Source organism: Paramisgurnus dabryanus, chromosome 19 (genome assembly GCF_030506205.2).
Source record: "Paramisgurnus dabryanus chromosome 19, PD_genome_1.1, whole genome shotgun sequence".
In the NCBI taxonomy this organism is placed as follows: Eukaryota; Metazoa; Chordata; class Actinopteri; order Cypriniformes; family Cobitidae; genus Paramisgurnus; species Paramisgurnus dabryanus.
The window spans coordinates 15,312,966-15,339,277 of record NC_133355.1 but is presented as its reverse complement, the minus strand read 5'-3'; the positions used below and the strand labels follow the sequence as shown (position 1 = coordinate 15,339,277).

The window sequence follows — 26,312 nt, the reverse complement described above, 5'->3', positions numbered from 1 at the left end:
ACCAAATTCATAGTGGCCTAAACCCATTTTTCAAATCATGCACTCTTTTTGCAAAATTCTAAACACAAACTTCTCACTAAAACACACATTTCACACTGCAATGCACTTGTTTTATAAATGCTAAACACAGGCAGGCAAAAGTAGAACACAACTAAAACACCGTTATCATCGAGTAAACACAACAACTCAAAATTCTACACACTTTTATCTAATGGTATTTTTTACCAGTTGTGTGGATTGGAAACAGTCTGAGAGGCAGATGAAGAGTATGAGGAAGAAAAGGACACCAGAGACGATGCAGTTGGCAAAATTTGCAGTTGGATTGCTATCTTTTTACAAAATACAACTGCTGCTTACAGTAATATTGAAAACTGATTATTACTTGCAGTACTTACAGTAAAGTATTCACTATATTCACTGAACTAAACTTGTGATTACAGTAATATAGATTTTCAAGAGTATTTGTCAAGTGTGTTGTTATGTACAATAAACATGTATTTTTCTGTAAGAAGATCTCCTGGATGTTGTGTTTTCCATTTTTTAAGGTAGTGTCTAATGGATGCTCTGTAGTGTTTTATATTATAGACTTTTGTGTGTATGATTTGAAAGCTTAGTTTGATTTTGAGTACAAGTGAAATGGTTTTGAAGCAATTGTTTGATTTTGCTAGAAGAGTCAGGGGTTCTGTGAATTTTGTTTAAAATTGGGATTTGTGTTTAAGGTTTTGAGAAAATGAGTGATGGTTTCAAAAAATGTGTTTTAGCAATTCAGAAAAACTGTAATGTAGCTATAAGAAATAAAGTCAGCGAGAGCAGTTAAATAGCGCTTATGGTTTTAAAACAATGATTCTTTGTAAATATTGAACACAGTTTATTCGTTTAATATCTTTACATCCTAAAGGAGCTCATACTTTATGCTGAATGAAACGAGAGTGAATATGGAAACACCTTTGAGAGAATAAAAAAACTATGGCTGTGTCTTAATCAGCTACCTTGTTCAGCAGTCAGTGCACTGATCAGGGAGTCGGCCATTTTATAGGCTGTCTCAATTGAAACATCTTTCCAGTGAACTGGAATGTTCCTTCCCTAAAATTCCCACAATGCAATGCACAAACCAGTGAGCTTCGATGTTCCCTTACTGGAAATCACGTGACCTTTTCTGAAGCTCTCCAACCGAGTCAACTCAATACACTTCATGAAACGCAACAGAACTTTTGAAAAGACAAAGGTTTATTTTAGTTATAGACACACATTGCTAAACAGGAACGGATCACAATCTTCTTCATATTTAAATGTAATACTCCTTCAAAGTGATGCACAGATATGTAAGAGAATAATGAAAGTGTTTTTAATAATATACTTTAACAAGTGTTTAAAAATGAAGTCGGAGAGATGTTGGTTTGCCGTTTGTTGATGAAAAACAGCTGTTAATTATCACAACGCACTTAAGCAGTCACGGCACAGAAAAATAAGTTAACTGTGTCCTAATGTGAAGTGAGCTATACCAGTCCCAAACCTGTGTCCATGATATAGTGATTCACGACCTCGGGAGCTAGGGAGCTGATTGAGACACACCCTAAGAGATCTAAGAGGATCTTGAAATACAAGCAGGAACTGGTTGGCAGCATCCTTTCCCATTTTTTTGGCTTTTCACAAAGAGAGTACAAAATCCAGTGAAAATGTTTTTTTTTATAACAAATGGTTAGTGATTAACCTTCAAAAAATGCTGATTGTAAATGTATGATGTCAAGCTAAGTATTATATTTAATTTGTATGAGATTTATTTTCTTTTAAAGGGCACATATTATGCAAAATCCGCTTTTACAAGGTGTTTGAAGATAAATGTGTTTTGACAATGAAAAAAATCCACCCACTCCTCCATTTTTAATCCCTATTAAACCAAAGCAGTCTCATTAGACATGCTATTTTGATTCTCTTGTTAATGTGACATCATACAAACAAAGCCCCGCCCACAACCATTGACTGACTGGTTAATTTGACCCAAAAGCTTTTTTATATGTGCTTTTTAGCACATTGTAGCGCTAGTGCGTCTACAGATGCTATTGTATTCACAGGAATCAGATCTATTTTTAACCAAAAGCTCTCACTGTGTGTTATTAAGGGAGTGAGGACAGTGGCTCGTTTGCATTTAAAGGTACACACATGGACTTATATGTTATCTTGTTGGTAAAATGGGCTTAAAGTGACACTTTGTAGTTTTTCAACCTTCATAATATATTTTCAAGACCCTTGTGATGGTACATCAACTTAAAATAGGTTGAATGACATGTCTACCATAGCCTGACGGGGTCTGTATCGCATTTACTCGTACTTTTAAACTTGGGGTTTCGGGTAGTAACCCGAGCACAAAAAAGAACTACAAAAATCAGCTTTACGGCATACGTCACTTCCTCCACTTTCTCAAATTCGGAGGTGAGAGCATAACTATTTATTTTCCTGATGTTTTTGTCATGGCAGAAGCAGCAACTAAGAAAAAGAAACCCAAGGTTTTGTCGGAGGAGACCAGAAAGAGAAAAGGGGAGAGTGACAGAATAAAAAGAAGGACGAGGATCAATTATATTGTGCCAGCGTTCGCTCGCTGGCGTGAATTAAAGAAGGAGGAGGGGTTTCTGACCGATGCTGACTTGGCAATCATGCTTTTGTACTAGTAAGTAATGTTATATTGCTTGCATATATAAGTCCTATCTGGCGCTTGAACACTTTTTAACGTGAATTTTACTGGAGGCTACTTGGAGAATTTAGAGAGAGACTTATATCACGTGACATTGTGGTGCCAAGGTGGCGTCATGGACCTTAGGACACGGGTGAGCCAGGTTCCCCTTTAAGGCAATATTTCTTTTAATATAAACTTTAACCAAGCGACCACCGTTACAATTGGCTTGTAAACGTGAGCTATGCGATCTTTTGGCGTTTGAAAAAAAATAAAACCCATGAAATGATATTATATGACACATGACATGCTGGAAGGCATACTTTGTGACCTAAAGAGTTGTCTTCTTTTCCTTTGCAACAGTGCTGCGGCGCTTGTGGTCTCTAGGGGCGGTAGACGTGAAAAATACATGTCTAGCACCCCCTAGTGGCCAAAAAGTTCCATGGTGTGCCTTTAATATGTGGCATTTAATAGACAATTAATTTTTGGTCATATACTCAATAACACCCTTATCTTTTAAGGGATAGTTCACTCAACAATGAAAATTCGGTCATCATTTACTGACCCTCAAGTTGTTACAAACGTGTATAAATGTTTTTGTTGTCCTGAACACAAAGGAAGATATTTGTAATCAAGCAGGAAACAGGAGCACCATTGACTTCCATAGCAGGGAAAAAATACCATGGAACTCAATGGTGCTCAAAAAACGGTTTGGTTACAAACATTGCTCAAAATGTACCAATTTGTAATAAAGGTTGCGTAAATGATGACAGAATTTTCATTTTTGGTTGAACTATCCCTTTCAGTTTAAAAATATTTTATTGAACAAATATAATATTTCTCGCAACAAAAATGTGGGTTTTGTTTCCCTAATGGTCTAAAAAGTATTTGCTTAAGGTGGCTTTTGCAGCTCGGTTCAGTTTGTCACTGGGACAGCTCCCCGCTGCTCCACTGTACCATTTGTGTCTTTCCCTGCCTTGTCCAGCATTATATGACCTGAATTATAAGCAAGATAGCTGTTATTTATCCTTACCTGCAGCTGTTGTATTTCATGCAACAAAACACTTCTGCTGTAATAATAGTATACAGTATGTCTCTGTAATGAATGTACAAGCCAAAGAAAATGCTTTTAAAATTACACCTGCATGCATTCTAATGGTGTTTATAAAATTACTTAAACTAGTTAAAGGTTAAAAAGCCATGTCATTACTACACCAGTTAGTTTGATTACATCGTGGGCCATATGTACAGTATGTAGTATAAAACAGCTTATATTAGTGGATCCCTCATCTCATGTTAATGTACATAATTTAAAAAATCTGAGGTAACATTTATTTCTTTAGTTGTAAAGCTTCAGGTAAACTTTTTGGCTATGTAACTTAGATCAGGGAACACCTTAATCCACCTGTGTCTGAGATGGTCATGAGGCTCAAGTTAAGGTGCAAAACCTTCTCAATATCTATCACTGCCAGCAATGAAGAAGCGAGTTTAATAAGTTGATGTGATTTAGCTTTGGTCCTACACGTCATACAGTAACTCGCTTTTCTACTCGCCAACTGTTGCCACTTTCATCACCGAGAAGGCAATACAAAGAGCGGCTTTGCTCTTCCCAGCCATAATTTTATCAACCGCTTGGAGCAGCACTGGCCTGGTCTGACAGGGCAGTGGTAGGGCATTGATTTCTTCAGAGTAAATACGTTTGAGCTTGTTTGTGCACTGGGCAATAAATAAGAAAATAGGTTCTCGTTGTGGGTGGTAATCATAAGATTTAGAGTCTAGAGTTACAGGCAAGTGTTACTTGAGGCAGAACTTGAAATTCGAAGTGCGAGATCTGACCACTTAGCTTAATTTTCTTGACTTTAGAGGCTGAATTCAGCCGTGAAAGACTCGAGAGACACTCTGCCAAAATGACTTAATTGACCCTAATTGCTTCGGCTTTTGCTTGTATAGGGTACATTTGTAAAAAGGCCAGTGAAATGACACTTTTTTTAAATTTAAATGAAATATTCCATCTTTGACAGTCAGAACGTGGCTGCTTATGTAAACACAGAATCACAGAGGCATGAAATATTTGGCAACCCATTGGACTTTTATAAGCTCATTTATAAGAGGAACAGAATAATATCTGCACACATACATTACATTGTTTTTTATAAAATTGTTTTGGTTTTAAATTGTTGTGAGCACGTGAATAAAAAGAGAGAGAACGTCTGGGTACTGTGAAATAACACATGCCGCAAGGTAAAATACTATTTAGTCAAGCCCGATATCTTAGGTGGGTCATAAAATTCAACAGGAAACAGTGACGATTACAGTATGATTCATTTACCTATACAGCGAGGCTGGGATCCACTCCAGGTGCCATCAGTCTGGCAAATGCGCGTAGTGCTGCCCACTGGGATATAGGGGGCCATGCAGCTAAATGAAACCTCTGACTGGTAGATGAAACTACGGCCTTCTCTGGAGCCAAAGGCAGGGATGCCTGGATCCCCACAGAATTTAGCTATAAACACAAAGAACAGAAAGAACCTTATTCAGCTGAATGATTAGCATACACTAATTTTAATCTCTTGTTAGGCATGATGCTGAAAACTTTATAGTTTTAAGACAATAACCATGCTTTATACTATCCTCAAAAGGGTTTGAGTCGCTTTATTCTATCTTGAATTTTGTCTTTTTATTATTGCTTTTCCCCAAGTGCACATTATAATACGCGTCCCACAGTACAGACAACACAGAGTTCAGCTTAATGAAATAAAGGAGCCAATTTTTTAACAACCAGGCAAACAAAAACACAAAAGTGTCACTGTATCTTTAATATCCACTATTTCATGTCCCCGAAAGGGAGAACATGACAAAAAGAATAATGAGGAATAGTTCGAGACTAGAAAACTAGCTTACCATTTACTGAATAATACAGCCTATAATTCTTTACAAATAGTAGGCGTTACTTAGTAGTATAGCATGTATAGTATATATATCTGGTTTATTCAAATCAAACACACTGCATTGTGGAATACAGTATTATGTGCTGTGTACATACATGGTATACAGAAGTAATAGCAAGAAAAAGTAGCATGCTATTCCAGAACATAGCCAAAGAGTCCCTAGATGCAGGAGCCATGGGTAAGCATTAGCCACAGTCAGGAGAGCAATAGGTCTCCGGAGGCGAAAAATTAATCAATAGCATGGTCGACGTCACCAGAACGATTCATCATGTATATGCTGCTCAGAGTCTGGCAGGGATCTACTGTAGCACTATAAACTTGACTTTTCCTGATGAATTATAGATATGCTGTCAAGATAAAATAATACCGTAAGAAAAAAAGTCAGAGGTACAACTTCTTCCTCATGCGCAACACTTTTTATCCACAGGATGATTTTGTTCCTATGTACTAAAGGCTAAAGGGTACCTCACTTACTTCACTAAAATTGCCACTGGATGTAAACATGATATCCAAAAGGTCATACAACAGCATGCATAGCTCACCTTGCCTAGTGCACTAAATGAAAACCGCTATCTAATCCAAAAAAACCACTGGAGGTCTGAAACTTTTGACCTATGTGTTCAGTAATAATGTAATCAATCAGTCAACGTCTGATCATTCTTGCCAATTGCAAATACAGTACGATTCACAAACCCAAAGCCAAGCAAAGCAATACATTTCTTCTTGCTTCTAAAAAAGCTTTTTAAAAAAAAAAAATATTGGCATGCATGGAGTTGCAAGCACCTGCAGGGTTGAAACAGACACTTTGATTAATATTAATAGAGTAGTACAATACTCACGCAAGCACTGGGGAACCTCACCACTCCATGTACCATTGCCCACACAGGTGAGAATGGCAGGAAAAGAGAGCTCGTAGCCTGGGGAGCAGCTGTAACTCACGCTGGTGCCCCACTCAAAGTCACGGCCCTCCAGCAGGCCATTTGAGATAGGAGGAGGAGCTGTACATGTGACGGCTAAAAAGGGAATTTAAATAGAGGTTCAGCTTATACTGAAAAACAGTGTGTACTGTATGTTTATAACTGTACATCACATTACCAAAGCTACTACTGTCTACCATTTTTTCATATCTAAACATTAAACAAGCACAAGAAATTTACATTAGACATAAACAAAATACTACATATTGGACTATAACAAAGAAAACTATATATTAAAATATTTAGCTATATAAGAATTATATTATTATAAAAAAATAGAGGCACTTAAAGGCTCACTGCAGCAAAATTGCAACTTGTTAGTAGCAATTAAACAATTCCCATTTTTAATGGATTAAATATGGAAGAAATGTATCATAGCAACAAGGTTGGCAAGAATATCACAATATGAATAACACAACAGGGTCACCGCCTACTGACACAATTGCTGACTGTTCTCAGATCAATAACAATTGCTGTATCAAATTTAGCAATAAGCGAAAAAGTGCTAAACTGTTTTTCATAATAGTTTTGTGATTGAAGATGAAAACTTTTCACCTATACAAATATAACAATAATTCAGAGTATATTGACTCGCTGCCATATTTATGCAAAATACACTCTAAAAAGTGCTGGGTTAATTTCATCCCAGCATGGGATCAACAAGGGGCGAGCCCAGCCCATAGTTGTGATTTAACCTATGCTGGGTTGTTTTAACCCATTGCTGGGTTAAATATAAATATTTTCTTGGTTAATTTAACACAACGGTTCAGTTTGTTTCTTTTTGACCCAACGCTGGGTTGAAAACAGGGATGCTAAACAATTAATCGCGATTAATCGTTAGCAGAATAAAAGTTTTTGTTTACATCACATATGTGTGTAAACTGTGTATAACAAATATGTATATATATATAAATATGAACACATTCATGTATAATTTTAAGAAAAATTTTTTATATATTAAGTATTTATATTTATATATAATATAAATTATACATGAATATACAAATGTATATACACATGTAAACATTTCTAAAACATATACATGCATGTGTGTACATTTATTTATACAAAGTTATTATACACAGTTCACACACATATATGATGTAAACAAAACCTTTTATTCTGCTAACGATTAATCGCGATTAATTGTTTAGCATCCCTAGTTGAAAATAAGAATTATTTTGCATACGGCAGTGTGTCAACAATTCTTTATGTTGTTCACCCAACAGTGGAGATTCCTGGACAAACTATTCAAAATTATTTTTAACTCTTTCCCCGCCATTGATCAGTTAACTCGTCAATAAGAGAAAACACTTCCCTGCCAATGACGAGAATTTCCGGCTTTACACAATACCACTATTATCCACCAGCGCACTTCTGCAACTTATACAACCGGGAAGTAACGCCTCACGTGTCCGTGTATGTTTTAAAGATCGCTCTGCATCTGATCTCTATCAAGTCCTTCACAAAAATGGAATTCTCTCAAAATGTTGTATTTTTGAAGAAACCTACCCATATTTGATAGGTGATTAAAAGAGAACTAATGTAGGTAGGATGAAAGATTTTTTGTTTGAAAGCAGAGGGTCTGTTCAATATAAAATTTGTATGTTTATATATTTAAAGAAGAACATTTTCTGGAAGGCATTAAACTTTTGTGAAAATCATGAAAAATGCTGGTGTTGGTTTGCAACTTTTTTAAACGCTGGCGGGAAAAGAGTTAATAAACATCTAATTAAAGGAGAGATCTGAGATGAACATGTTTTAGCCTTCTGGACATTTTTTTTAAAGCTTACTTGGAATATGTTTATAAGAGTCAATGTAACGTTGCAGTAGCACTTTAAATATACATTTGGAGTTCATGTGAATACTGAATAACATTTTGTAAAGCTCTGAGAAAAACATATCCAAATTTCAGCCTTCTTGCTTTGAAAAAGCATATGTGCTAGTATACCTAATTATTCCACTGAAATGTTGCGATGCTTAAATTCACCCCAAAGCATAAATAAACATCATGTTTTTTACAAGCAGTGCATTTCTAAACACAATTAGGAAAATGAACATAATACATAAGTAGCATAAATAGCATTGCTTGGGCCTCGTAGGGTTAATATACAGTTGATTACAAATATTAAAGATATTTTTACTGGAAAACCAGACACTGATTTTTTTCTAAGCATGGGATGTAATATAGTGTACATTACATTGGATATTCTGGTCAAACCGCAACCGTGCATTAGACTAGAGTTGCATTTGGCAGAGATGAACAGATAACTCAGTGCAGGTATGTGTGAAAATAGATGCTAACCACGGTACCAGCAGGTTAAGTAGAGAGATGAATTACTTCTTTCAGTACTATACCGAATCCACTGAATGCTGTATCTGTCTTAAAAGTCCCATCTTTTTCAATAACTGCCGCCCCAGCTTAATACAGTAAGCTCTCTGGTGATCAGTTCTCAGGTACCACATGAGGCTTTAAAATCAATCACACTTTAGCAGACAAGAAGCCAATTTTTTGTTCAAATGGGTGCACATGATGACTCATGCCCCACCTGTCGGTGTGACACCCCAATATTACACTCAAACAGTGTTTATACCATGGTAAAGTTCTAGCCCGGAGGTTTTCATTTTTTAAAGATCAATAAAGGAAGCCAATCACTCTTTATCAGTTGTCTATCATATTGTCTGTACTCATTTGATATAATATGATCCAATAAACTTCTAATGAACCCTAATTTTGTATTCTGTATATTATTAATCATTACTTAATTAGTTTTGGCCTCCATTAAAAAGCGTTCATGAGGATCGGACCTGATTGGTGCCCCCAAGCTAATGGATATTTACTACTGCTGCTAAATATTGATTCCCTTACTAATACATATATATTGCTGCTCATAATTAATGTGAGCGATTAGATTTAGGATAATAAACTGTGGCACGTAAATCATCCCACATGTTTGTGCATTCTTGTTTTGATGAAATATTGTGCTATGCGTTATTACTTTTCAAAGCGATCAGATTTACACATTTCAAAAATACTGATAGACTTCAGAAGGGAACATATCAAGGGATCTCAGATAGGAGTGAACTCCGGTATACATATTAATAGCTCAGCGAAGCAAAGCATCGGTGGACTTCAGTCTGAAGATATGAAGTTCAAGCGTTCTTAGATATGCATGCACATCATGTCCACCAAGAAAGAAGAGCAGGAGGTTGCAGCCGAATAAATGAGACATCTGTGTCTATCTAAATGAGCTTTGTGAAATGGCCTGCTAGTCCAAACAACAGATGAGTATCAGAAATGCAACACCCAAAACCTGAAATTGAATTTCATCTGAGTGCATAAAGATGATGGGAATGATTTGTGCTGCTGTAAAAATTAATTATAAGAAATGGAAGGGCTCACGGGTCACTGCTGATCAAAATAGCGAGGACAACACAGGAGGGTCCACAAATGTGTACGTGTTACTGTTGTAGGACTGTCGTTTGTCAAGCAGCATGACTCGTTGATAAAACATGAATGTTTATCATTTGTTGTAGCCCAATCACGTAATAAAAGATGACTTACAAGGGTAGCGAAACATTACTTTTTTTGAGCTCTGTATTCCAAACAAGACATCCATCACAACAGCAAAGACACAAAGCTGGAAGACCTCAACTCACTCCGGGAGAAGCATCTGTGCATCTGATGCCTGGGGCGGCTGAGCCCAGATGTTCAGAAATATCAGTGAGCGATTAACATGCACTGCCTTCTGAACAGTAAAGCTTTACTGTTGTATTTACGTTAAATGCAAATGGTTTCACCCAAAGCGACTTAGTTCATTTTGTGACGTTAACAGCATTAGCTTTATTCCCATGGAGCACACATACCCATAACAATTAATGCACTTGGAAAAAGTCAATTTAAAGTCACTGCAAAATTTTACCTTTACAGAAAGGCACAGGAGCGTTCCAGGTACCGTTACCGGTACAAGTAATGGTGGAAAGACTCTCGATTTCCATTGTGTATCCAGGCTGGCACACATAGGTGATGTTTTGTCCGATAGTAAAGTCTTCATTGTATCTTAGGCCATTGGCTGGCACCCCGGGGTCCCCGCAATTGATCACTTTAAAAAAAAAAGAAACAACTAACATGTTAAGAAAAATAAGTACAACTTGATAACAGCACAATCTCTGTTCAAGCTTAAAGTATGAGCTATTTACAATGTGCCAAACAACACGCTCGTCGATTTTTATTCAAGATCTAATATGACCCACCAAATGACAATATTACTTTTTTGTGGCGACGTGATTGAAACTATCAAAACGAACCTTGGGGAGCCACATTCACAAATCATCTTAAACAACTCATTTAGACTGCGATTGTGTTGGGGATACCTGGCTTTTATTTGAAATGATAGATCTTATTATTATGTAAAGAAATCGATAGCAGAAAGCGAGCATGGCTCCACGTTCAGTGGTGTCTCTGAGGTTTAACTTGAAATCAATTCTGCAGATCTTCCAAAATTATTATTCCTTCCAATGGATGAATTGAAAATGGATAATGGATAGAAAGAGGTTGAAATGATGGGAGAAAGAATGCGATGCTGATGTAAACATCAGAATACAAATCTGCAGTTTCGCACTTTGCTGTGGCTGACAAAATCTCATTCCATCACAGCATTTATTTCATTATTTCCCTGATGTAACATCTTAATTTTCTCTATTGATTTATTGTGGACCATTACTTATTTGTCACCCTTGAGGTCCTGTTTTGTGTCTTTGGGAAACTACGTAAAATGATGTTTTATAAAATCAATCAATGCTCTCACACATAAACATGCCAGATGATGGTGAGAAATGGCTCACGCCAATGCTAATGTGACTCCTCCTTTGGACCGGGTCATGTATCACTGCTCTTGGCCCACTCAATAAACACATGTAGAGCCACATCAATCAGAGCTAGTTTATGCCATTTTTTCCACTAAACGTTTTGTGTAATACAGCTCCTACTGTTCAGAATAACATTTAGGGATGAATGATAATGCCAACTTTACAGTATTTTTATGCAGTGTAAGCTTATTGTTTTTGGATACTCCAAGTCTGGTAGACTTTCAGAATAAAATTATAAAGTGAAAATAACAACTTTATAGCCTGGGTGCCAGCCGATCTTAGCCCCGCCCACAACATTTTGAGGAACGGGAAGATCGGTCTGGAGTTTCACCGTTGAGTTGCTACTATGCTCGACCCAAAGCTGGTCGAACCAATCAAATTGTCAGGGCGGGCTTTATATGATGATGGACAGATGATCAGTAACGTAAATCAACCACGTCACCAAAGAGCGCGTGTGTTGAATCTGTTGTTTACAACGAAATGGCTGCCGCGGTAGAAATCAGATGTGTGGACTCTGACATTGAGTCTGTTCTAAAAGATATCGACAGAGCATTGATTTTAAAAGAGGAACAGAGAAACGCGAGCAAGGCATTTGTTGATGTTTTTGCTGTCCTACGGGATTCGACAAAAGTTGTCGCACTTATGAAAGATCAAGTTAAAGAAGCAACTAAAATGGGTATCACGGCGATGCAACTCGGTGTGCACGACGAGATGGATATAACAAGCAAACGTAATGGGTATCGTCGTGGATGAAGTTCAACTAATGTACAAATGGTAAGAGATAGTCTTACTGTATGACTTAATGTGATATAAATGAAATGTTGTAAACATAGTAGGTGTTGATGTACGTTCGCAAACTCAGACTTGTAGTGTGTGTCGTAGCGAAATAACTAGCAGTTCGGTCAAGCTGCAAATACGTCATTTCAACATACGTCTCACACCCCGTTGCTCTGATTGGTCGTAGGTCTATCCAATTGAGTGCAGAGGCATTTTTCGGTTGAGACACGCCTCATAATTATAGCTCAATGGAGCGGTATCAGACTCAAATTCTGACTAGAATTGAGTATGACAACGTCAGGCTAACAACTTTATTCAACAATTTGTTTATCTTGTTGGCGGGTTCACATCGTGACCTCCTGGCGTAGTTGCTTGGCAACTGCTTGTGAACGAGAAAACGAGGAAAACGAATAGTTAAATAACATCGTACTTTTTGTTTTCTTTGTGTTCTCGTTGCTTCATAATATTCTGATTGAAACATTAATGGCACATGGACTTTTTTTTCATCACGCAGCTATTTTCGTTTGAGGTATTTGTTAAAAACATTTAATTCATTAATTATCTAGTATGTGTTCATTTTCTGTCATAGTTTATTCAAAAATAAGTTTTATTTGAGTGTTTTTAATAAAACTATTTTCATCATGACGCGTACGCCCCGCACCTTTGATTGTCACGCCCCCCGGCACCACCCACCGCCCAACCCTACCACCTTAACTAACAAATTTTCTGCGGGAAACCCTGCAAGCCTTGTGGTTATCATCAAAAATATCTAAAAATGTTTCTCGAAGATGATCGAACTACTTACAGCAGGGTTCCCACACCCTGGTTAACTTCAAATTCAAGGACCTTTCAAGGACTTTCAACGTTTAATACCCTCAAATTCAAGGACTAAATGTGGGGACACATTTCAAGTGAGAGCAACATCGTGTTACCTTTTAAGATACATTGTTAAAGTTCCCTTTCAAGGGAATTCGCGTTGCGTCAATGCGGGGACATTTTGGGGACGCCTCCAGGGGTAAGTGCGTCTGAATGTGTATATGAAATTTAACCAATGGTGAGGCTTAACGGCAAAGACAGGGTGATGCGGGAGCCAGGAAGTATATCGCTATCTGAAATATTGCCAAAGACGGCATAACAGGGACGCAGGAAGTATGGCAAGGGAGACGCAGCGTCTCGTTCCCTTCTCAGGGAACAACAGTTACAACAGAGACGTTTACATGTGTCAAACACAACTATGCAAAAAAAGCATTTTGGTATGAATCAACATTCACATACAGAAGATATAAGCATTTAAAGCAAACAGTTAAGCACGTGTGCTTAAAAAGTCTGGAATTTTTATGATATTATCCTACACTTCACAGGGAATTATATGGGTTTTTTCCAGAACCCTTCTTGCATAAAATAGATTCAGCACTTTCAATGACCTGTATCTATGTATGTATATTTTCAAAACTTCTCAGGGCCTTGAATTTTTCCCCCAGATTCACAAACTTCAAGGATTTCAAGGACCCGTGGGAACCCTGTTACAGGTTTAGAATGACTTGGGGGTATGTGATTTATGATAAAATTTTCATTTTGGAGTGAAAAACCTATCATGTCCATAGCTGGTTATAAAATATTGCAACGATTTGTGTATCCAACAGTGGCAGGGGAGAACCTGTCACGACTTGCTCATCATTATTCCTTTGACCAGAAAAAATCTGACTTGAGGCTACTTCCAAGACAACTCATTGAGTAATCCCATGACTTCTGAATTTATTTTTCTACAACAGAACTTTATTTAAAGAAACGCCAGTTACTCTCATGGTAGTCCCTGAATTCAACATTAGCAAATGGTAAGAAAGAAGACCTCTCAGTCAAGGTCTGAAAGCATAATAAGGTATCAGTACAATCCCATCTGTCATTACAATCTTGAAGGAAATAAATCAAAGACCACTTTGATGCTGAAACAGAAACCAATCAACACTTAATTCCTATTTCAATTTCAACAAATAGCTTTACACACTTACAGGTGCAGTTGGGCAACGTGCCAGACCAGGTGCCGTTGGCTTGGCATTGTCGTGTGGTGGAGCCGGTTAGCAGGTAGCCGTCCATGCAGGAATAAATGACTGAGTGTGAGAAGGTGATGCCATCCAATCGAAATAGCCGCCCGTTGCTGGGAGTCCCAGGGTTCCCACACTGTACAGCTGTATTAGTTTGGAAATAGAGATTGAGACTTGAAATCTAACCTTTCTTCTTTGAACAAAAATGCATTTTATATATAGCAAAATATATATCTCAGCCTGGTTACATGAAGACGAACTGGACACAAGCTTCCACACATTTGAAGATTTGGTACGATGGCTTGTAGATCATGGCATCAAAGATAAAATAAACAAAAAAGTGTTCAATACTGTTGCTGCGTACTGCACACCAATTGAATTGCCAGGCTAAAGTATTCTTTCGACTACCGCAAACACAAACTTCCATTGAGTATGCAATCTCTGTGTGCAGTTGTTAAAATGACAAACTTGAGCACTCTTATTGTCTTGCAATGACATGCTGCCTATTGCGACTCCCTCAGGACTTGTCATTTGTGGTGGGGGGGACGGACTGACTGCATGAACTACATTCTCTTTATTTAGCCGCTGTCCCTATATCCCTCTGACAATTGCCATCTCTCAAAAATTATCCAGGCACAATGGTTTGGGTCATGTCAACTCTATGTTTTGTGGGAGGTGGGAGCCCTGGGAAAAGCACCATTAGTCAGGTCTTCGGGCAAGAAAACAAGATGGTGCCTCATGTTTTCGCGGTAAACACTGCCCGTTCGCCGCTGGACGTGGCAAGTCATCTTTCATTTGTGCTGTAGACTTTACAGCCTCGGGGGAAATGTGGGTTTATTACATGGCGTGGGACTACTGTACAACCACTGTAACAAGGCACACAGGCGAGCTGACCAAAATAAACCATCAGGTACAGTGTGGATGGTGATGTATCTTCTGCAGGGTGGTTGATTTGTTTGTCACTGACAGATGACTTTTGGGACTTTTTATCATATAATAAAGAAGAATGTGCTTGGGTGAAATATAATAATAAAAATGAACAGGAAGGTAAGAAGATGTTCTGTACTGTTGGATGAACAGGTGTTCTAGGCCCCAGGTTCAGTATACCAACATACGTGATTCATGACTTAAGGCACCACAATATGCATCACAATCTATAAAGTCAAATTGACATTTCGAATTATGTAATTCGTGAGAAAAACATTGACTAATAAGACGAACTGTAAGCTTTTGGCTCATGCATCTGGAACTAGCATTCCAGACAGACAGCTGTCTCATATCACTGCTCTCTGAGTATGAGGAAAATAAAAAGCCTTCGTGGTAACAAACAAGCTTATGATAAAGGATATGAATAAAGCTGACAAAAAGAATACGTGTTGAATATATGTACACTACACTTGCCTCGCATTGTTTTATTATATAAGATCTACTACTATTGCTGACAGAATGGCTCTATTACTGTCAATGTATGGTGATGTATACCTGTATCACACCATCACCACATTAAAGGGAATGAATTCTGTATCGGATGGCCTATACTTCACATTAAAGTGAAAGTTATCCAAGCCACTTTGCCTTAAATTGTGTGATGTCTGTATTATGAGATGGGTTATCTTGCCTTAAAGCATGTGAACGACCAGAGAGTTTCATTTTGTTCATAGTGTGAAAAGATGTTTTGTCTGTCATTTCATTCTTGATGTGAATAGCCGTATCATTGGTATAAATGTTGCTTCATATTCAATTTCTCTCTCTGTGTGTGTGTGAGAGAGAAAGAGACTCAGACAGCAAGTAATAAAAACTACAAAGTTACTTCCTACACTGTAAAAAATAGACCAATTTAGAGTAGACGTCACAGTTACGTCACTGCAAGCTGCGCGCGCAATGCGGTTGCAGAAAAACAGTGGAAATGAATTAGACACGAGTGAAAAGAGCAAGATAACTCACTAGAAAATGTCCTGTTGTGCTGTTAAGTGTCAGAATAAGAATGCCAAAAAAGATGGCTTTCATTTTTATAAAATACCATCGTCGAAGACATCATTTGAAGATAAACGTAGGTGTTTATGATTACATTAAGCCCTTAAATGGACAGAATGGAGCGATGAAATCATCTGGAAATCTTTTAATAATTAGAATAGAAAATAAGTAGAGAAGATGTCCGGTGTTCTGTCGAAGTCTGTTCCCTCCATGTGTTTCTTGTAGCGTTTTTATCACGTTACAATTATAATTTATTCAGAATAAATGTTTTTTTATACTGAAAAAGCAATAATATCACAATTTTTTAAAATATTTCATACTTTTTTCGTTTTCTATTATTTCTTTTTATTTCCTTATATCTTAGCTTATGTCTTCTTCCTGTTTGTTCTAAAATTATTATGTTTACATACTTAATAAATATATAAATATAGCGCACACACACACACACACACACACACACACACACACACACACACACACACACACACACACACACACACACATGATTTAAAGTGTTATTAATATATAAACAGGCCTTTTAAATGCATGTTAAAACATAATACTTTTATAATAGTTTTAGAACAAACACGTATAAATATAAGGAAGAAATAATAGAAAACAGGAAAATGATGAAATATTTAATAAACGCTATTATATATAATACATAGTATTGCTTTTATATGTACTTTAGCGATTCAGACTGTAAAAATAATTGATTTAGCAAAAAAGAACAATACATATACATTACATACATGCATATCAGTAGCCAACCCATTTAAACTTTTTATCTATCTATAAAATAAACGTAACGTGATTAAAACGCTATAAGAAACATTGCACTAAAGGGAAACATAGGGGAATCAGACTTCGACAGAACACCGGATCCATAAAAATCACGGTTTAATGCTAAAACACTCCACAACCCTACTGCGGAGCAGTCACTTTCTGCAACCAGTTTGGCTCCGCCCACAAAAAACGTCATCTCTGTTTGCAAACACGAAATTGGTCTATAAGAAGCTTTTTGTCAAATTTAAACATATAAGGTATGTCAACTTTGTTAATGCAAAACTACTAAAATAGTAGGTTAAATTTACTTGCAAAACCAAGTTGTTTTAACAGTGTATATAAAATAACAATAGAAGTTAATTTATGAAAAATGGCCAAGACCTAAACAGTAGGGCTGCATGATATATCAGAAAATTATCGCTATTGCGATAACAGTATATGGGATATCCATATCGCAGAGAGTTGCAATAGATACAGGCCAGATTAGACCAATCAGAAGGGGCCTTACTAAATACGGGTATGTCTTATACTGTTATACTATTGAATAGACCACAGGTGCAAAGGTGAACCTAGTGGCTCAAAGCAGAGAGCGGAAATAAATATTGCAGAAGTACTGTTGAGACGAGCGAAGAAAATTGAATTAGTTTTTAACCTGAATTAGATTTATTTACATATGTATTTCCTGTTTATTTCAGTATGATAAGTACATATCTAAATGATCGGGGGAAAAAATCGCTAATAAAACAGCATTTCTCTAGAGAAATTACATATCGCAAGGAATACTGTTATTGCAACATTCAGCAGTAGAATTGAATATCACCCATGCAGCGCTGCAAAACAGATCAGATTTCATCCCTTGAGAGTGAAATATATCACTGCAGTCAGTAAGTCCAAAAGATCAGATTTGAAAGCCAGCTTAAATATGTTTGCAGTGTGAATAAAACCTCAGATCATATGATGACTTGTTAAAACAAGCCCACTGAATAAACAGATTCAGGTCAGATGTCCTACTTTTGAATTCAGCGAGCACTGGAAGCTGTACGACTTGCAGTAAAGTAAGAATTTACATGAGATGATAAGTGAGAGAGGGAGCTGGTGTATCATGTCGGGTGCTGGAGGTGCTTACGTCTGCAGGAGGGCTGAGTCCCAGACCAGGTGCCGTTGGGGAAGCACATTCTTTCTACCGAGCCGAAGAGCTCGTAACCCACCGAGCAGCTGAAGTGCACTTTACTGCGTATTCGAAAATCACTTCCTTCTCTGCTGCCATGGGATGGTGTACCTGGGTCACCACATGTTCCAGATGAGTCACCTTAAGCAAAAAATAGGAGTTATTCAAATGATTTGTGGGTCAATCCTACAATATAGTAGCTTTTTAGTCTCAATGGGTAGTTGATGTAAAGTGTTTAAGTATACTGCATTGAAAGTGATTTCAAATAGCATTTAGCTAATTCTGTAAAACTGTTGTACTTCACTTTTTCCTATTCTCTAAAAAAATCTAACAAAAAGGTATTTTATTAAAAACAAGTTTACTTAGAAATGTTTTTTGTTTTACATTGTAATGAATTCATAGGTTATTCCCATGGGATTTCTTTTACAATTTTATGACATTGCTTATTCGTATGGATGTCATGCATATATTTTAGCACAATCAGCAAATATACAAACAAAGCCATACAAAATCGCCTCTTCATAAAATAGTAAAATTTTTCCACTACCAAGCAAGCAAGTAAACAAACAAACAAGCAAACAGGACAGCAAGCAAGAAAGCAAGAAAGAAAGAAAGAAAGAAAGAAATCAAGCAAGAAAGCCAGGAAGCAAGGAAGCAAGATAGAAAGAAAGCAAGCAAGCAAAGCAAGCAAGAAAGAAAGGAAGAAAAATCTAGAAAGAAAGCAAGCAAGCAAGAAAGCAAAAGAGAAAGAAAGCCAGAAAGAAATCAAGAAAGAACGAAAACAAAAAAGAAATCAAGAAAGAAAGAAAGCAAGGAAGCAAAAAAGCAAGCAAGAAAGAAAGCAAGGAAGCAAGAAAGCAAGAAAGAAGGAAAGAAAGCAAGGAAGCAAGAAATAAAGAAATAAAGAACGAAAGAAATCAAGAAGGAAAGAATGCAAGCAAGAAAGAAAGAAAGCAAGAAATCAAGAAAGAAAGAAAGCTAGAAAGAAAAAAGCAAACAAGAAAGAAAGTAAGAAAAAAAGAAAGCTAGAAAGAATGAAAGCAAGAAATAAAGAAAGCAAGCAAGAAAGAAAGAAAGAAAGAAAGCAAAAAAACAAGCAAGCCAGCAAGCAAGAAAGAAAGAAAGAAAGAAAGAAATCAAGCAAGAAAGCAAAAAAGAAAGCTAATAAGAAAGAAAGCAAGAAAGAAATCCAGAAGGCAAAGAAGCAAGAAAGAAAGAAAGAAAGAAAGCAAAAAAGCAAAAAAGAATGAAAGCAACAAATAAAGAAAGCAAGCAAGAAAGCAAGAAAGAAAGCCAAGAAGCAAGGAAGCAAGCAAGAAAGAAAGAAAGCAAGAAAGAAATCCAGAAATCCAGAAAGCAAAGAAGCAAGAAAGAAAGAAAGAAAGAAAGCAAGCACGCAAGGAAGCAAGAAAGAACTCAAGCAAGAAAGAAAGGTAGGAAAAAAGAAAGAAAGAAAGAAAGAAAGAAAGAAAGCAAAAAAGAATGAAAGCAACAAATAAAGAAAGCAAGCAAGCAAGAAAGAAAGCTAGACAGAAAAAATGCAAGCAAGAAAGAAAGCACGAAAAAAGAAAGCTAGAAAGAATGAAAGCTAGAAATAAAGAAAGCAAGAAAGACAGAAAGCAAGAAAGTTAGAAAGAAAGAAATCAAGCAAGCAAGGAAACAAGAAAGAAAGAAAGAAAGAAAGAAAGAAAGAAAAAAGAAAGAAAGAAAGAAAGCAAGAAATCAAGAAAGACAGCATACAAGAAAGAAATCAAACAAGAAAGAAAGAAAGAAAGAAAGAAAGAAAGAAAGAAAGAAAGAAAGAAAGAAATGTCTCAAATATAAATACGCACAACATTTTATCCTACTATTCAGCTGTCAGAGAATGAAAAACTGTCAAATAAATAAAAACGGATGACTATTCCTGTGCCTATTTTCCAGACCCTGTACGAATGTAATCTGGGAGCTGTTTTCCATGCACTGGAGGCTATGCTATAGCTCTTTGGAAATTGATATTCCTGATTGATTCCTTCTGCTTCCATATATCTAAGCTGAGGGGCCGGCAACCTCACCTGAATTTGAGTTCTATTTATCATCAGCACACAAGCGTACAAAATCACATGAAGACACACACATGCAGACGTAAATTAATGCTCATACAAGGCTTATAAATATCTAACTGGACCACAAATACAAAATAGCTAGAGCACAACAGCATAAAACTGTGTGCAATGGGATAAAGCAATAACGCAATACAAGCTCCTGCATTTAAAATCTTAGTCGTAAAGCAACTAACAAATTTGCCCCTGATTACATCACTTCTTCTTTACTGTTACTGCTGAAGAAAAACTGAACTAATGGGCTAAAATAGACCAAGACCATAAAGGCAAACACACCCCCACATACAGCTGACAAACAAACTTAAACTGACCAGCAGAGACATGGAAAGAAACCAACCAACTCCATAAACATGTAATGATTTATTTAACAACAGGCAGATCTCCTGATCTAATACAGCAGCATATCTGAAGAGGAGTACTGGAGTGCAATACTCTGCCCAGGGGACAGATTAAAAATGGTTGTTATTAAAGAACTGCTGGCTGCTCCTATTACTTATTAATATGTCAAAGGGCTGCTTAAACAGGCTGTCCTGCTCAAGAGTCAGCGGTTGACCCTTGAATGACTGGCAGGTTTTATCTCCCACACTTTACTATAAGTCACATACATGTCACATACATCACACAGCGGATAAGATGCATGTTGGCATTGGCCTTAGTTAAGTGAGGGAGATGGATTTCACATCGCAGTGAGTGCAGACAGAAGCATCTATTTCCCAGGGCGCGGTGCGATGTAGAAACAGGCACCCTACGGGGCACACCGTGATGAGGTATAGAGCGCTTTGTGGAGCACCACTTTGAGGAAACGCACTTGTTAAGATGCATTCTGAAAGTGAAATCCACTTTCTCCGGGCGCACGAGACAACGGGGCACCTCTCATGTGTAGGGTGGAGCGGCTCAATGCATCGTGGGTAATTTTCTGGGAGGTCTGTGCATGTGTCACTATGGGACAAGGTGTATATTTTTATGTCAAGTTCCATCTTTTCTTTCTCGTTGGTTGCAGAGGACGGGAGAAGTCGGAGCTGTGAGGTGTGGGCGTTTGGATTCCCAGGAGGCAATACTGTCAGGGAGAGAGAGAGAGAGAGAGCGCTGACCAAGCACAACACTTCAAGGGCAGACGGAGGGGACTGCTGTATTAGCTGCCCCAGTGGAACTTTTTCACTTATCTGCAATGGCAGCCCTGAGACCACCATACTTGCAGAAAGAGACTTATGGGAGGGTACACGTGCGCAGAGTGATGTACAGCCACCTCGGATGAAAAAGTCACCGTAAACATGCCGTTAACACTTTGATATAACACCGTCGAAACGACTATGTTAGATGAAAAACTGAGGCGATATTAAATGTCACCTTTCTATATCTACGCAAACCCTGAAGTGTGGCACTAAAATTTGGTCCCTAATGGATTATTGATTTGTGGCATCTACGGTGGGAAACAGCAGTCCGAGTTGATTTTTCACTAGGGGTTAGATGTGCTTTCGGACAACGGCTTTGCAACAAATATGGGTCAGATATGAAACGGCGGCATTGACGGATTTGTCTAAAGATGTGTTTAGTGCTGTCACAAGCCTTGCACAGTTTCAAAAACAGCATGTTTGCTCTTTTTCAGTTTAGCTAAGGGTAAGTCATGGTTCAGTAAGTTCAAGCAGAGTTGTAAGGTTACATCTTGAGACCTACAGCCGCTCTAATTGGACCACTGAAAATTTAGGTGTTTGCAGAGGGATCATCTCACCAGGAGTATACTAAAGGACTCATTGAAGCAGCCTGCAGATGGGCTAATTGGGGATCAGGCTGTTTTAGGAGAGAGAGAGAGATTGTAAATCGCTGTTTGTTGGTTTTAAGAGGGTCAGATCATGGTGTCTGGTTTTACTGTACCTTGGAGGCCACTCGCTGGATGCCGGCAATTAGAGGAAGCTGACAACAAGGTCCAAAACATGTAATAGCTTCAGTTTGGAATCGTATTAGAACAAAAGCGAACAAAATTAGACGGTATTGACCAAACTCAGGATGCATACATGCATACAGACACACTCATCAAACCTCTCTTTGTGCTTATGGGTCATTTCTTTTAGATAGCTCCTTTAATCTGTTAAACCTTTACATACAAAAAACAACAACGCAGGTTTATTCATTTTTAAAGTTATATAACTCTTATAAGGTACTCCAAATCAGAAATGACCCATGTGTGAATTTGTGTGAGAGGTTTCAGCACACAGGAAACGAGATGAATGTGTGCTGCTATGATTTTGTGCCATAAAATCCTGAGGCAGATGAGCACCAGGAAGGAAAAACCCTCCAAGGATATAAAGGAAGGGAAGCTGGAGAGAGATTTCTCTGGGTAGTTGTTGTTCTCTCTGTCTGCTTCTTTCTGGGTCACAGATCTCTGTAGGGGATTAGGGCGTATACGGCAGGATTGAAAAGACACTGAATAGATTGTCGACATTTTGTTTTTATGGGTCATAAACCCTTAATAATGGTTTAATGAAAAATTGCATGTGTTCAAATGTAAATGAATGAACATGTGCTCGAGTGCATATAAGTGCATACGTGTCTGTACAAAAGTTTAAACGTTTCCAGCGACAGGTAATTTATCTAGGTTCACACTGACAGCGATTTGTAAAGCCAAAGTGACCAGAAGCAATTTATTTTCAGTGTCAGCGATGCACTCAAGAAATTTCGTTTTGCTGTAGTTAATTAAAATAGGTTAATAAAACACAATTCTCGAACATACTGTCACAAATTAATTTTATTAATTTGTAAAATGAAAGTTCACTTAATCTAGTTTAGAGAGACTACATAAATAGTTTTCATGGGCCAGCACAAAATGGACGAAAATTTAAACTGACACTTTGAAAATTATCTAAGATTAACATAACTCACTGTATAAATTATGGGAGGTTGTAATTGCTAGTTTTGATAATCATTTCCCCCAGAAACTACACCCTTGGTTGTATGCCAGAAAAAAATCGATTAATAGTCATAGTATGGTAAAAAGCAAACAATTGTATTTGTCTACAATTTTGTAAAAAAAAAGATATTATGCAACATATTATCATTATATATTATAAATACATTTTAAAGGCACAATATGCAATTTTCACCACTAGATATGGCTACACAACAACAATGGTGTAGCTTGATGACGATGTGAAAGAGCATGGAACGATGGGAGTTTTCACCTTTACTGTCAATAGGAATTTATCCGACAGGACTCAATCGTGTCATGTAATGAAATAAAGTTTTATCCTAGCTTTGTCCCGATTATCTTGATGGTTCTACAGAAGAATGTTGGAGTCGCCCCGATCGTGAATCGTAATTATTAAACATGTTTAATATTTACGATCAGAAATCCTGATGTTTGGGGGGAACCCCGAGGACAAACGCATGCATGCTCTTGAGATTATCACGTGAAACGAAACAATATCCAATCAGAAAGCGAGATGATGTAAGACAGAAGCATGGACATTTCTTCCTGCATATCGTCTGCCATGCTTATTCCGAAGACTTTTGTGAGATTTCCTGTGTTCACAGTCGAGACTCTGGTTGAAAATCTGTTCATGTGTGGTGTGCTGTCTTTGACACATCATGGCACACCACACACTATAGGAGCAAAATGGTTGAATCTAGGATTTTTATCCTCATGCTTGTGGTCTATCACATTTTGAAAATCTTATAAGATGTAAACAATCTTTTGGTGCATACCCAGCATTTGATGTCACATGGCGATTGGTCTGCACAGCAAAAAACACACCTATGGTTTCTATGGCAACAGAGGTGAAAACCAAGGATAACCCCGACATGACACCATTGACAAACTCTACGAATAGGGGCATAAAGCTGGTTAAAATGGCAAATTCTTTGAACTTAAACATTTGGGATAATGTTTAGGACAAAGGTAATTTTTTTTTTTAGAATTTTTGGATAATTGAATGCAAAGGCAATACTTTCAGTTGTTTTAAACATAAAAATATAGGTAATATATTTTTAATTATCTATATAACCAAGCCGTAATTTTTTGATTTTTGGAGCAACCCTAATTTATCCTTTTCACAAACTACCAAGAGCTGTTCAAGACCCCTACTCAGACAATCTCACATACAATCCCCAAATTAATGATTAGTTCTGATTAAATTACAATACTGAACAATATTCCTGATGGATTAAAAACACTACAATCAACCAAACCAATCAAAGTTCACGCTTCAGGTTCGCACAAAAAGCAGCAGCACATCCTTTCTGTTTCATTCCCAGAATAAAGGTAAATTCAAGAGGTCCTTCTTAAATCTCACAGACCATGCAAACACAGCCCTGTTTGAGATGTTTTTTAAGAAGTCGTCGTCATTGACTACCAAGCCAGCGGTTCAGTGCACAAAATATTTTTTCCTAAAGGGCACAACTATACTATTACAGGCACCAGGAGAAACTTGTTGAGCTCACTGAACCAGAATGCGACATAACACTGCTGAAAATGCCAGTGACTGAGCGGTTCTCTCATATTCCAATACATTCCACATCCTTCCTGCATGTTCACTTGTAATTCTCTTTGAAGTCCCCAAGGACAATGTGACGATACTGTAGAGTGAAAAGTTTAGGTGAAGCAAAGGGTTCGCAATAATTCTACGTGACAAAATCTTTGTTGCTTCCAGGGTAGTCGGTTCAAATCTATTTGTGTAGTGTTTTATGTGGATGGTGTGGGCTAATGTAAAAATATCTCTAAGCATTGTTTGGTGCTTGACAAAACTTGTGTGTGTGTGTGGGAATAAAAACCAACATGTGGAGCTTTTTTGAATTAGTATGTGCTGTTTATTTCCATTTACAGAATGAACAATGGCAGGGAGAAGCTGGGTGCTGTTCTACTATATTTGTGCAGAAATGTGCTTGCATGATCGGCTCTCCACAGCGTGTTTAAAGTCTCGGTTGGGAAACAGACAAGCACACTCCAGATTAGTACATTTAGGAGCAAAGCCTCCTCTGTCAAAACTGAGATAATGATATTAATTAAATGCTCCTATAACATATTATACATTCATCAAATACTTTCGCTTAAAATTAGCTTAGTCCGGGCCTCAGGTCATTCAGAAATACCGGTTTGTTGGCAGAATCCATTAAGAGTCTAATAAAAAATGCTAACTTACAAGAAAACATGTCAGACGCACTTACAGGGTTTTGCATTTGAGCTCTTTATACACTCACCTAAAGGATTAATAGGAACACCTGTTCAATTTCTCATTGATGCAATTATCTAATCAACCAATCACATGGCAGTTGCTTCAATGCATTTAGGGGTGTGGTCCTGGTCAAGACAATCTCCTGAACTCCAAACTGAATGTCAGAATGGTAAAGAAAGGTGATTTAAGCAATTTTGAGCGTGGCATGGTTGTTGGTGCCAGACGGGCCGGTCTGAGTATTTCACAATCTGCTCAGTTACTGTGATTTTCACGCACAACCATTTCTAGGGTTTACAAAGAATGATGTGAAAATGGAAAAACATCCAGTATGCTGCAGTCCTGTGGGCGATAATGCCTTGTTGATGCTATAGGTCAGAGGAGAATGGGCCGACTGATTACTGATCCAGCCGTTACAACCGAGGTATGCAGCAAAGCATTTGTGAAGCCACAACACGCACAACCTTGAGGCGGATGGGCTACAACAGCAGAAGACCCCACCGGGTACCACTCATCTCCACTACAAATAGGAAAAGAGGCTACCAAAAGCTCACCAAAATAGCACAGTTGAAGGCTGGAAAAATGTTGCCTGGTCTGATGAGTCTCGATTTTGGTTGAGACATCCAGATGGTAGCTTCAGAATTTGGCGTAAACAGAATGAGATCCATCATGCCTTGTTACCACTGTGCAGGCTGGTGGTGGTGGTGTAATGGTGTGGGGGATGTTTTCTTGGCACACTTTAGGCCCCTTAGTGCCAATTGGGCATCATTTAAATGCCACGGCCTACCTGAGCATTGTTTCTAACCATGTCCATCCCTTTATGAGCACCATGTACCCATCCC

The 26,312-nt window shown here is 37.7% G+C and overlaps 1 protein-coding gene across 5 annotated transcripts in view; it reads right to left on the bottom strand.

Moving 5' to 3' along the window:
* The window catches only part of csmd3b (CUB and Sushi multiple domains 3b), a 502,030-nt gene that overhangs the window by 16,397 nt on the left and 459,321 nt on the right, over window positions 1-26,312 (bottom strand). For all 5 annotated transcript variants that reach the window (XM_065290793.1, XM_065290794.1, XM_065290799.1 and 2 more), the window contains exons 57-61: window positions 18,168-18,350; window positions 14,249-14,425; window positions 10,517-10,696; window positions 6,456-6,629; window positions 4,998-5,171 (exon numbers count right to left, since the gene is read on the bottom strand). In XM_065290793.1, the coding sequence (XP_065146865.1) occupies window positions 4,998-5,171; window positions 6,456-6,629; window positions 10,517-10,696; window positions 14,249-14,425; window positions 18,168-18,350 (888 nt within the window). The remainder of the gene's footprint in view (window positions 1-4,997; window positions 5,172-6,455; window positions 6,630-10,516; window positions 10,697-14,248; window positions 14,426-18,167; window positions 18,351-26,312) is intronic.